Genomic DNA, 12,984 nt, shown 5'->3' on the forward strand with positions numbered 1-12,984 from the left:
GCCAAAATAGGATGATACATTTATAAAGCAAATCAGGGAAGGGGTGGAAGTTCTTGGCAAGCTTTCTGTTTGGTACAGGAAGAATGATTACAGCAGCAAATGGAAATGTCACAGACCATTTTTTCAAAAATTGAACAACCCTCAATAAGTCTTTAAAATTTTTTGATATATTAAATTTAATCTACATCCTTATTGATGAAATTGACATTAAATATCATTCAATTATCCACAATTGCAACTAATTCAATTTTGGCCAGACTGTAGCTTTAACTCACCCAGTAATAAATATTTTCTAAAAAGAGAAATCATCACAGCTTTTCAGTAACACTGCACTAGACTACTGTTATATATTGGAAAAATGAAACCTGAGAGTATTGTGGTTCTTTCTTTTTGTGTCTTCAACCAAAAGACACATTTCATCATTTGGGCAAAGAGTACCCACATGTTCACTTCATTCACTTTCAGCATTGAGTTGAGGGAGAAGCACCAAACGGCTCATTTTCTTTGTGTATACCCAGTACAAACCATGACCTCCTTCCTTGATCTTTTTCTGCCGCTGAAACCGATCTGGCACTCAGTGGCGTTTGTCTTTTACAGTTCTATGTTGTTGTTGCGAGTCTGCGGGGGATAAATGCAGAGGCGGTGCCATCCAAAGACACAGGAGAATGATGAGATGGCAGACGTGAAGTAAAGCCGAGCTGCCGTTAGTGGAGGGGTAGGTGTTCCAGGAGAGCTCAATCAAACCCAGAATCAGCACCCTGGACAGAGGGATAGGACAAAACCTGAAGAACATGGGACAGAGTTTGTATTGGGTTGATGTGTGTGGGAGTTTATCCACACACATACCTGAGCAGATGGGCCATCTTCTTCACTCCTCCACTCCAGAGCAGGTAAGGCAGTGTGTGAAAGTACCAGACATAAAACTGATAGTGCAAGGAACGACTGAAGCACATGCCGATAAAGTTGGAAGTGAAGAGGATCAAGACAACCTGTGTCCATCTGTTAAGGTCCAACACTAAACCAGTGACTTTTTACACATTCTTAGACATAAAAATATCAGTTTTTATTTGGCACATGATAGGAAATTGTTGCATGTTAAACAAAATTAAATTAAATATATACATCCAAATGTCACAGAAGGATATGATCCACTGTGTTCTTCTGTGGTGGGATTTTCCTCCTTCCGGGCTCCTTTAGCAGCTCAAAAACACCTTCTCCTGGTCTGATAAAACAGAAAAGAGGAAGGAAGGTTTCCCACAAAACAGTTGTTTGTCTCTTGCTTACATTTGAAAATAATAAAGTTCATCTTACTTCTTCCATGAGTGAAGAGCAAAGAGCAGCAAGGTGAGCAGGTGGGCAGCCAACAAGGCTAGATGGAAGTACCGATTTAAAAAGAGCCATTCAGGCAGGAAACGCCAGTTCACTGTCCACTGGAACATAAACTGACGACCAAGATCAAAAGCCCGACTCAAGTAACCGGCGGGATTCTCCAGAAGAAAAGGGAGGCCCAGTAAAAGCTGATAATAATAGAAAAGTATTAAAAATGTACATACTATAACATCAAGTGGAGTTATTGTGACGAGCAATATTTACCTGTATCCCTGCGCAGAGGGAAAGTTTTGGGATTGTCTTGATAAGACCAAACTCAGAGAGAAGCAGGAAAAGAAGCCCAGGGGCAAATAGGAGCACATTCATTTTTACAGACACAGCTAAACTGTCAGAAAGAGAGGAAGATTTGAGTTTTAATTCACAGTAAACATTCAATATTGTGAAAGTCAAAATTTCATTGATAGACAAGAGGGTGTCTTTCGTAAATAGCACAGACTTGCCTGAAGACACCACAGCCCACAGTCCAGTATCCATCCATGAAGAGATTGATGGCTGCAAACAGCAGCATCATCGCCACTGGGTCATTGAAGAGACGCAGCACAAAGATGGAGTGGATTCTATAGGAGGCGCAGCACACAAAGAAAAACACATAGGGAGGAACCTGGGGTAAAGAAAGACACAAAAACCACAGTTAAAGTCACAGACTTAAGTAGAACATCAATTAATTAAGAGGTTTCATGAAAATGTCGTTTTTCTTCATTGAACCACTGACCTTTTTAGTTCGGTTATATATCCTGAAGACCAGCAGCAGAGTGATGAGGTAGAATGCAGCAAAAATGTACTGCCCCAGACGTATGTTTGTGCCGTGGTTGGTGATGTAATAAAGAGCAGTGAAGATGTAGACAAAGCCTGCTGGGTACCTGCAACAACAAGATGCTGATTTATGGTCTGCCTCCACAATTATCATTTTATACAAGAGTATGTACAGAAGATATCAACAGCCCACTGGCTATTTTAATCAAATTCACCGTGCTTTGTACTTGATCATGTGCTTTACTATTAGATTTCTGCTCTTTGCAGGATTACGCAATAGTTTGACAATGACATGATCAACATACCACATGCTAATGAACAAAAGACATTCAACATTGAAACTCACACAAGGGGGCCTGTGTCTCCTTTAAGCTGAGTGTAGTCGTAGGTGCCATTGATGACGCCTTCCACTTCATCCATGTAGGCCTTCCAGTCTATCTCTGTGTCTGCAATTATAATAGTCAATTTAATGATAGGAAAACTGTACATACACTCAACAATAACAGTATAATTCTAATGACAATAATTGTCATCAGACTTCATATTTTCAATAATTTTGAATTGTATATCATTGACGTTTACTTGCCTTTCATTGATTTATTGTTATATATTATATTATTATATTTATATATAAATCACTGACACGGTTATATAGTTTGGGGCAGCAGTTGTTAATAGTTGTGACAATTTCTATTGGTTCTTGTAGAAAAGTTGTTGAATAAAATTGCATAAATCCAGTTCTAAAGGGGAAAAATAAACATCCCTGACAAACAAATATGTCTGGGGTTTACACTTTAACATTAAACTTAGTACGTTTAACATATATGCACGCACTTTTGCAGGTTAAAAATGTTTTTAAGATGCAAAACTATTTGGAAAATAGCGCCATGACTAGTATAGTGTATTTACTGGTAGAGTAGTCTCCTGAAACAGGTGCTATTAGCATAGCACAATTATGCTATTAGCAGGACTCGCTAATGCTACCGAGTTAGCACTCATGTTTGTTCAGAAAGGCAACAAATCAGTATAGCATGCTAACTAGCCACTAGGCAACTTACATGCTACTTTCTGTATGACCCAAGCATTAATGCCGATTTCCAGGAACCACAGAACTGAAACCACCAGTAACGTGTATTCCGTTTTGAAAGGAACCATGTGTTTGTCCTGCCACAGAGAATGCAGCTTCCCCCATAGTGGGGAAGAAGTGGAATTGGGAGACTTTCTCCTTACGCCTGGTGCCATCTCTGCCGAGTGCAGATCAGTGAGATCACGTCTGACGTGGAGAGAGTAGTACCAAACAGCGCATGGGCAAACAACGTCACCGGTTATTACGCTACCACTGTAGGTATCACGTGACACGCACAACTCCCTTGTATCGAAATGAGGAGTTGAGACGTTTTACTTTTTCCTGACAGGTAAAAACATTCCCTCTTTTCACCCCTGCTGACAAAAAGACACGTTGTATGTTACATATTGATTTAAACGTCGTCTACACTAAATATCAGGTGGAACAAAAAATCGTGGTCTTTGTTGAGCCCATCATAGTATTACGATAGCAAGTGAATTGACAGTTGTTGATAGTCGTAAAGCGTAAGGATTTACGATAGTTTTCGTCTATATCCGCATTTCGTAAGAGACATAGAGTACTCTGGAATATTACCGATCGATAGTAAAACCCCTGGAACTCCAGCAGCTAATACATGCCTGTACCGCTTTTGTGCAATGACGTTTGCTTATAATGGACAATCCTGGTTATTAAAAGCCTTTAATTCGCTGCCTTCATTTTTTTTGTACACAAAGATGGAACCACCTGCTTCACTGTAATACACATGCTGCCCCTGACGTACAGTATATTTCTCATTCTATCTCGTCTATTACTGAACTTCCCAGATGACTGAGAACCTGCATAGACATCTATAGATGTTTGAATACTTTCAGATCACAATTAAAGGAGAAATACTTACAATTTTTAAGAGCACGCAATTTAACAGTATTATTTCATGTCATATTTTTGTGCAGATTCTGCCCATGCAGCAGACACAGGTGACTGAAGACGATGGATGGATTTTCCATGAGAATTCCAGAGGCCGTGTGTCTCGGTGCCAGCCTTACCCTTTCAGGCATCTGCTTTTATCTGTACAGGAAGAGTCGGACAACAGTTGACAAACTTGATGTAAGTTCAGCATCATGGGCGATGATTAATATACGTACCTTTACATTTGTTGTGCTCTCTAAACTGTGGGCAGGAAAATAATAAATTTAAACTTTTATATCTTTCCCTCAGCAACAACTAAAGTCTGTTCTTGTCTGTTGACAGGATGCACCACATTTCCCTATAGACAGAAATCTCAACGACATTTTGAAAGTAACTCCAGGAGCATGTCTACAATATGTGGTCATTGAAGGTAATTTAGATTTCAGTGTCCAAGATACACAGCATCTTAGTTACATCTGTCTTCATTTACTTATCCCTTGTTCATATTGATGCATTGTGAATGTACTGCAGGTGCTGTGCAACCAGTAGGCGAGACTCTTGTAAGTCACTTCCACAAAGAAATTACTGGTGTGTTGCAGAAATACCTTTTGAGACAACAGCGCCTGGTGTGGAATCCTTTTTCAAGAACTTGGTGAGGATACAATCGTTGCAAATGATAATTTTGTAAATAAGTCATATTCAGTTCCCTAAAAACACTCAATTGTGCCTTTCTGATCCATGTTGCAGGACAGACAGTGAGAAAATAACACTGCAGAGAATGAATGAAGTGCCCTTCGTCTTAGTGGGTTCAGATCAGACAGCAGTTAAAGTCCTGTGTCCTGTGCAAGCCTCTGGAACCCATATGGAGATCATCCACGAGAAGTTTCATCAGGTTAATTACAGCTTAGGTGACATCGTAGGACAGTACCTCACTGGGGAGAAACTTAAAGGACAACTGGAGACTGAAGAAATGCTCAAGGTAGGTGCTTAAATGGCATTTCAGCACCTGTAACAAATAAATATATATATTTATATGATTAAATTTTTTCCTCCAGGTGGGTAAAACTCTGACCGGTGTTGGTGAGTTGATCATGGACACAGACGGCTCCCTCAATCTCCGCCCTCCTTCTAATAGCTCACATTACTTTTTGAGCATCATGGACTTTGACACTCTGAAACAGGAGCAGAAGGATATGGTCCTTTGGTGGAAGATGGTAGCCATCGCCTCCGTCGTAGTGGGTGCAGCGGTCGTCTTCTCGGTCGGTTGGCGCTACTACAAACATCTAAAACACAGACGAAATCTCGAGCAGGCCCGCAAGGAATTTGAAAGACTGACAGCTGAAGCCTCTGGAGCACCTCCTGCTGGAGCAGCAGATGATCTCGTAGAGAACGCCTGCATAATTTGCCTCAGTAATCAACGAAACTGCATCCTGCTTGACTGTGGCCATGTTTGCTGCTGCTTCAGCTGCTACCAGTCTCTGCCACGACACCTGTGTCCCATCTGTAGACAGGACATCAGGAGAGTGGTGCCACTGTATCATGTGTAAAACACCTCAAATCTAAAAGCTGCATCTTTAATCTCCTCATTGGTTTGAAGGACGTTAATCAACATACTGTATAAAGTTTATTTAAAATAATCAGTAATAAAGGACAGTGTCATTTTTGAGGTAAATAATTGTGCAAATAAATGTTCGTGCTGAAAACGTTATTTTTCTACATAACCCTGTGCCTACATTGGTAGGTTAGGTAACTGCTGCTGCCTCTGTGTGACGGTACTGTATGTAAATAACATTCCTGACATAAGGTGATTTGTTGACAGAATATTATGTTTATCAGGACTTGGATGCAGTGTGTGAAAAACTTTATTGGTAAAATAAAATCGATTTATATTAACATTCTATAATTTTTCTATATAAAATTATATAAATATTACCATTAATATTAATATTTTTTCCTATGTTAGCACATTTCCCAGATATCCTGGTTGTAAACATTCATACATGTACCACCGTTGTACGTGGCCTATGTATTTACAAACTTGCAGTGAGTTGCAGTAAATGCACACTATAACTACTTAACATCAGGAAGTGCTTTATTCCTGAATAGACGTGTTATTCACATTACTCTCCCAGTGACATTAATGAGTAGCATTAGCACACACTCACACACACACACACAATCACAAAGTGCTTGTTGACAACACCTGGTGTTTAAAAGGATTTTGGTGTGGTGAGTCACGTGCCGTGCTATTTCTGTCATTCTGACAGTCGGTGAAAAGACTTGAAGGGCTGCAGACAGATGGAAAGCAAAGAGGCACCCATGTGTGTTTGGCTTGGTGGAGGTAAAGGAGGGCGGTGCAAGGTGAGGAGTGGGGCATCGGGGCTGAGTGTGGGGTGTAAATAGAGCAGGTGGGCGACATAGGATCCCATAAATCTTCCTCAGCAGTCATAAGGGCTCACACTGACACATTCTTTATGAGCCCTCTCAGCAGAACAGCAGATGTGTCTCTCGGGGAACAGACTATTTCTGTAGCAGCCACAGACTTCAGACAGCATGGATGAGAGCAATTAGATGAGATGAGAGGGTTTAGATGTGTTGACTTCAGAGAAATTAATGATTTGAATTGGATTAGGAGAGAGAGTTTTTCTCACATAGGCCTATAGGGACGTAAATGCTTTAAAAAGTACATTCAAACATAATATAATGTTTGGCACCGTAAAAATTAGTCAGTCTGAACTGGGATAAGAATTTGATATTTCTACCACAAGGTGTCCACATTTGTTCACTCACAAGCTGCAGCACTGGACTGACTGTGAGGGAGAACAGACGACTGAAAGACTTCTATCAGCTTTTCAAATAAAACCATTGCTTTGTATTGAGCATTTGTTTGTTTGTGCAATTTATTTCAAATATGCAAATAGAACATGGCTTCTTGACTACCATCAAAAGACATGATCTAATTTACAAGGGCATTACAACTCATACAGTAAGGACACTCGTATATATAAAAAAAAAACAAAACATTTTTTACCTTGCTGATGTCTCACAGCTTAATATTACTAGATGCACTTCCTGATGTCATCCTCTAGGGGCTGGAGTATGAAAAACAATCTATGTTTAGGATCCCCCCTGAGGAACACCAGGGCACAAAGTTGGATTATAAATCCAATGGTTAAATGGAACACAGGCTCCCAAACCGAAATAGAACATATATGATATTTCTATAGCATAATGTCAACTGTAATTGTATAAAGTTAAGCCTAAATCATATTCCTCACCTCTGTGTTTTATTTATTTAGGGACTTAATTTTGTTTAGGACTTAACATAACAGAAAAATAAGAGTTTCTCTCTTTGAAACTCCGATCCTTGACAATTCAGTCACAATGCCTTCATTTGAATGACCTGTGACGTGACAGGCACATGATTATCAAAAGCCTTGTCTCTATTTGTGTGTGACTCAGATCAGTGGGATGGGGTGGAGTGTGCTTTGACTTTGGCTGTCAGACATTAGCAGACGCTCCAGCAGACAACAGGGAGATGTGGTTTCTCAGGAGGGAGCGCCATCACAGCATGCAACAGTCCCTGACGCCAATTACCGCTGTCACCCATCTGCTTCGACCGTGCAGCCATAACATAAGACAAATGACCTACTTCCCAGCAGAGGCGTAACCACACAGGGACTTTTTTTTATCAACAAACTGATCCTGGGTTGGTCCCATACAAACACTGGTCTGTTCGGCTCTCCAAGATAAGCAGATTATGTAGGATTGGTTTTGAGTCGGCCATTTCTTTTCAATAGAAGGACAACAGTGGACTTACAATAGAGACATTGAAAATTAAAAATCAGACTTCAACCCTAACTCGAACATGTATCACAAATGTTCACAGTGAAATATAACCTCTGTTAACTTACAAACGTCAACGTTGAGACATAACATCCAATATGACTGCAAAACACGATAGGTTATTGACTGGTTAAATAACAAAAAAATCCCTAGCTATAAATACCAAGAGACAATGACAGATATACACTGAGATTGTCCCAGTTATGCAGGGTCACGATGTAATTCTGCTACTAATAAGACGATCCATAAGTGAGGAAGTAAGGGCTAAAAATGCCTGTCTCAGCAAAACATTTTGAATTTGTCTTTGAGAGTCAGTAAGACAGCGGAAGGACACATCCCTGACTTTGGCCACAGTATTGATGTAAATTGACTCAGTCAATAAATACGGAGCAGCGTCATGACTTATTTAGATTTGTTTTTGAGCTCAAGGTGGAAAAGGATCATTAGGGTGAGAGATAATAATTTACCTTAAGGTCAGGGGTTCAATCCCTGGGTATTCTTAGTGAGGTTTTTCACAAAAGTCTGATTATCGAATTGCTTTTTGTCCACAGTGTAGCCTTAAAGACAAACAGACAAAATTATAATAAGCCAATAAACACCCGTCAGTTCCAGTTACACTGAGTATTTGTCCTCAGCCAGTGATCTACAGGCTGGAGCTCTGCCAATGTTCTTACAATCTTTTTTGGAGGGGAGGGTGTTTATGTGGGAAAACAAACAGCATTAATCTTTGTGACGTCAGTTCGTTTCACAACTGCAGCTGGTGCGTCTTTCTGCTTATGCTCTCAGTTACATTTTTAGCCTTTTTATGATACCTGCTCCCCCCCTTCTCTCCCGCTCTCTCCCTCTCTCACACACAAACACACAGAACTGATACACAAAACAATTGATCCTGGCTCTGAGTTGCAGGCCTGTTAGCGGTGTTTTTCCTCAGCTAGTGCTTCTCAAGGAGCAAAGTGTGTGTAAATTTGGTAGAGCTTGTTCTGCCCTGGGGGAGAACATGGGGAGAGGGGTAAGTGACTCAGCACACTGAAATTATTTGTAATTGGAGGCAGCGCTTCAGGAGCACACACACACACACACACACACACAGGGGTGTTTTCGTTAGATATTATGCCAGTCAGTTTCAAGGCCAGATCGTTGACAACTGCTGTCGACTAGAGAGGAATCAAAGGTCACTCGAACCAAAGTGTGACCAAATGAGGGGCCTTTACTTTCAAGTCCGCTACCTTAGAGGCAGTGCATTATCAGAGGCTTAGGTAAGACAGAAAAAAAAAACCCAGCAGCTTTTTTAAAAATAGTGATCCTACCATGTCAGGTGGGATCTCTCCCTCCGCTGTCTAACTTTGTCACGGAGCAATGTCGTCATGTGAATTCACTGGCCCCTGCTTGAACCGGGCTGCATTAATCAGATGCTCTATGTGTCGACAGCCAGTAGCTGCTACTTTATGGGCAGTCGAAGCTTTGTGAGTCATCTTGGAAGAAATTACATTTAGACAGAGTAGTAGGTGCATGATTTATGGTGGAGTGACGATCGAAGACAGAGACAAATCAAATCCAATCTGTTTCCTTCCCAAACCACAAATTCACAAATTCACTTTACAATCTTTATGTGATACAGACGACACCTGACCTAAAACCCTAACCTTTATACAGTAAGAAACAACCCCCAGACCAAAAAAAATGAAAGAAGAGGTGAAGAATTAAAGAAGAAAGGTTTGGCATTGTGTATCAGTATCTGATCATAATTCTTGCAACTCATTCCATAATTTTGCAAATGTTGCTAATGGCACTCCTTGAAACGCAGCCATAAGCCATTACAGCTCATATACATAATATTTAAGAACTGTAAATGCCATGGCTGACATGGCCTTTTTGATGATATGTTACAAATAGCAATATTCTAACAAACACTTCTAAAACCTGTTGTTGATGCTCAAGAAAAAGTCTTATTATTTTGCGTGCCGTTACTACTACCTTAATACTGCTCTTGAGCTACAGGTCCACGTTGTGTCTCTTTGTGAACCAGGGATTCCCAGGCAGCACTTCAGCAGAGGTTTTTCCATGTTTATAGTCCGGTCAGCTGGTCCAAGCTGTTAAACCAAGGTTGATCTAATAATAAACATTCTGTCGCTTTAATATTCTAGCGTTTATGATGCACCATATGCTGTTAGGACAGCAGGTTGTACAAATGTTGTCAAACAGCAGGGGAAATTTACCGGACATTGGACAGAGTTAATATATTAATCAGCTCTGTCCGTGGTGCTGAAATGATGCACATCGATTTACCTGAACCAAACAGGACTGGCCCAAGAAACCATCATGCTTATGTAATAGTAATGTCATTTCATTTCAAAGTAGAAAGTATAAGTAAACATATATTTAATAAAAAGATGACAGAGCTCCTTATGATGTCACGCATACAGAACATAATGCCTTGGAGAAAATCCTATGTCCTCTGAATGACTCTGGGCTTGCAGACATTATCAAGGTTATTGAACTGAATTCCAAGAACAGAGTTTGACAGTGGCACCAGACCCAAGTCTCTGACAGGTCTTTTTATACAAATGTACGGAGGTCTGAGAATTCAGGTTGTCCTACAGAAGAGTGTCTACATTTACTGACTCACTGACTTACTGAACTGAATGTTCAGAATATTCAGCAGCACTCCTCAAGGCAGGTGCTGGCACCGACATGTCCTTCCAAAAGAAAGAATACAGAACAGAGACAAATCAGTCTGATTTAGAGGTTACCTTTGAAGCTGAATCTTAAAATGGAATAATGCACTGTCATGGTCATCTACTGGATGTCTCAGCATCCTGTATGAAAATGTTTTCACCTTGTTCAGACCTTTGGCTTTATACAGAACATGTGTGTGTTTACATACTTAATTATAATATCTAATACCTGTTATCAGTATGTGTTAGCGTTTTCTGCACCTCTGTCTTGAGTAGAAGTGGAGTTGTTTCTTTCTTTCTGTAAACTTCCATTCCTATGAAGGACTTTTACACCTCTTATTTTTCAGACAGTTGAATCACAGACAAAACAAGGCATTAACTAGCGTCTAGCCAGGTGTTCTAGAATCCTTAGACACATTTTATTACTTTTCTGTAACATTTCATCATGTTACAGAATCGCTCATCATTTCCCTCTGCCTCAGTTCCTGAAGCGCTGTCATATTGTGACACTTTCTTCATACCATCCTTGTGAGGACTGACTGTCTGTGTCTCTGTGTTAATGTAACTACGTTCACCTGTGCCGTGGGTTTTTCTTGTACTTCAGTCTCACTCCTCTGACCCAGTTCATTTAAAGTTCTTACCAAAACAACAGAGAAATTAATTTGATGTTTCTGATTGTTTTAAAAATACAAAAAGGCAATTTTGTTTCTAGCCTGATGGTGTCGCTCTTGGCCCTCTACTACTGGAAGTCAAAACACACACACAGACACAAATACACACAGACGCACACACACACACACAGTGCTCTTCAAACCCGGATGGATGACTTCATCCCTCAGCCTGGGTTTCCTTTATGATCCCGGGATCTCCCACTTCCCTCAGCAGACTCCATCCAGCAGCAGTGAAGAGAACATCTCACTCCTTCACCTCCTCTCTCCCTCACTCTTTCTCTCCTTCTGACACACACATACATACACACACACACACACACGCACATATACCAGCGTCTCTACCTGCAACTGCAACACATTCACAGACCACACACACGGTGAGAGAGAAGATCTCAGCTGGAGACGCAGAGACGCACCGTCCGCTGTGAACCTGCACCAAATCTCTGGATCTACGACCGCGTGAGCACCGAGGACAACTTCATTTTTTAACCCACCGAGAAAAGCTGCCTTTGTTTGTGCCAAAATGTCCGAGGTGCTGCCATACAACGAGGGCAAAATGAGCGGCTACGGCGCGGACAGCGAGGTCAGCCAGATGTCCTTTAGCTGCGGACTGCAGGACACGAGCGCTTTCTTCGCTGCGTCGCAGGCGAAGAGACCTCCAAAGCTTGGACAGATCGGCAGAGCCAAACATGGTAAAATGACTTGTTCTATTAGAGGCAGCCAAAAATATATATGCAATTAAAGAGTGGGTTTTAAGTCGATCCTTTTAATGGAGTTCATAATTTTCTCCTATGTCTGTAACATGGTTGACTGTTTACACACAAAGAACAGAGGACACACCCCATGTTGTATTTACCTCCACCATCAAACATTAACTATGAAAATGACAAACTTCGCAGAATAAAGCGTGAATGCGATGAATTGGCTGATTGATCGATAGATTATTGAACTGCAACAACACATGGACATGTTTTCAGTCATTGCTTTGGTTCCAATTACATTAGTGATCATCCTCATCTTCTTCATCATCATCATCATAATAATGGTTGTTTTCCCTCCACAGTGGTGATCGAGGATGACCGAATAGACGAGGTCCTGAAGGGGATGACAGACAAGTCTTCACCAGGTGTTTAAACACAAACAACGCCTCGCAGACTTTTTTAATTTCAGTCACCGATTTGAAGCACTTGTCGGCTGTGCATGTTCGAGGATTGCAGGAGAAGACACGGAGGGCACCAAGCGAGGATGGGATGAAGAAAGGGAACTGTGAAAGAAGAACGGAGGGTGGATTGAATGGAGAAGAGGGAGCTGGAGAGCTGAAGAGGAGAGAGAGAGAGAGTATGGAAGAAGGATGAGGACGATAGGAAGAGAGACTTTAAAAAAAAAAGACCAAGCGTTGTCCTGGGATTGCTGGCAATTCTTCAAACGAATCCAGACTGGAAGTGTTACTGCTGCGCAGCAGGATGTTGAGATGGCGGACTCTGCTCTGCGTCTCAACCTCTGCTGACTTTAGAGATGTATGAACTTGTCATTACTTCACCAACCATCTTGTTTTTACTTTGTCCGGCAGCGCTTACAGACACAAAATACTGCGACTGGAGGTTGAAGCTTGAACCCCAGCCCTGTTACAATAAGTTGTACAGTAAAGTAGTGGCTCTTTAAGCTCCCAGACGCC

General features: G+C 41.1%; 3 protein-coding genes across 3 annotated transcripts; 2 read left to right on the forward strand and 1 right to left on the reverse strand.

Moving 5' to 3' along the window:
- Positions 1-158: 158 nt before the first annotated feature.
- On the reverse strand, positions 159-3,456 carry alg3 (ALG3 alpha-1,3- mannosyltransferase). Its single transcript, XM_008333879.2, has 9 exons — positions 3,201-3,456; positions 2,489-2,588; positions 2,102-2,249; positions 1,830-1,990; positions 1,594-1,714; positions 1,312-1,517; positions 1,146-1,222; positions 847-991; positions 159-758 (listed from the first exon to the last, which is right to left on the reverse strand). The coding sequence occupies exons 1-9, from the start codon at positions 3,382-3,384 to the stop codon at positions 575-577; spliced, it is 1,326 nt and encodes a 441-aa protein (XP_008332101.1). The 5' UTR covers positions 3,385-3,456; the 3' UTR covers positions 159-574.
- Positions 3,444-11,671, forward strand: mul2 (mitochondrial E3 ubiquitin protein ligase 2). Its single transcript, XM_008333880.2, has 6 exons — positions 3,444-3,557; positions 4,162-4,315; positions 4,460-4,547; positions 4,649-4,769; positions 4,865-5,096; positions 5,173-11,671. The coding sequence occupies exons 2-6, from the start codon at positions 4,199-4,201 to the stop codon at positions 5,662-5,664; spliced, it is 1,050 nt and encodes a 349-aa protein (XP_008332102.1). The 5' UTR covers positions 3,444-3,557; positions 4,162-4,198; the 3' UTR covers positions 5,665-11,671.
- Positions 11,672-11,806: 135 nt separating this feature from the next.
- On the forward strand, positions 11,807-12,649 carry camk2n2a (calcium/calmodulin-dependent protein kinase II inhibitor 2a). Its single transcript, XM_008333881.3, has 2 exons — positions 11,807-12,001; positions 12,373-12,649. Exons 1-2 carry the CDS (start codon positions 11,833-11,835, stop codon positions 12,441-12,443), a joined length of 240 nt encoding a protein of 79 aa, XP_008332103.1. The 5' UTR covers positions 11,807-11,832; the 3' UTR covers positions 12,444-12,649.
- Positions 12,650-12,984: the final 335 nt, after the last annotated feature.

The sequence above is a fragment of the Cynoglossus semilaevis genome, chromosome 20 (genome assembly GCF_000523025.1).
Source record: "Cynoglossus semilaevis isolate Cse_v1.0 chromosome 20, Cse_v1.0, whole genome shotgun sequence".
Taxonomy (NCBI): Eukaryota; Metazoa; Chordata; class Actinopteri; order Pleuronectiformes; family Cynoglossidae; genus Cynoglossus; species Cynoglossus semilaevis.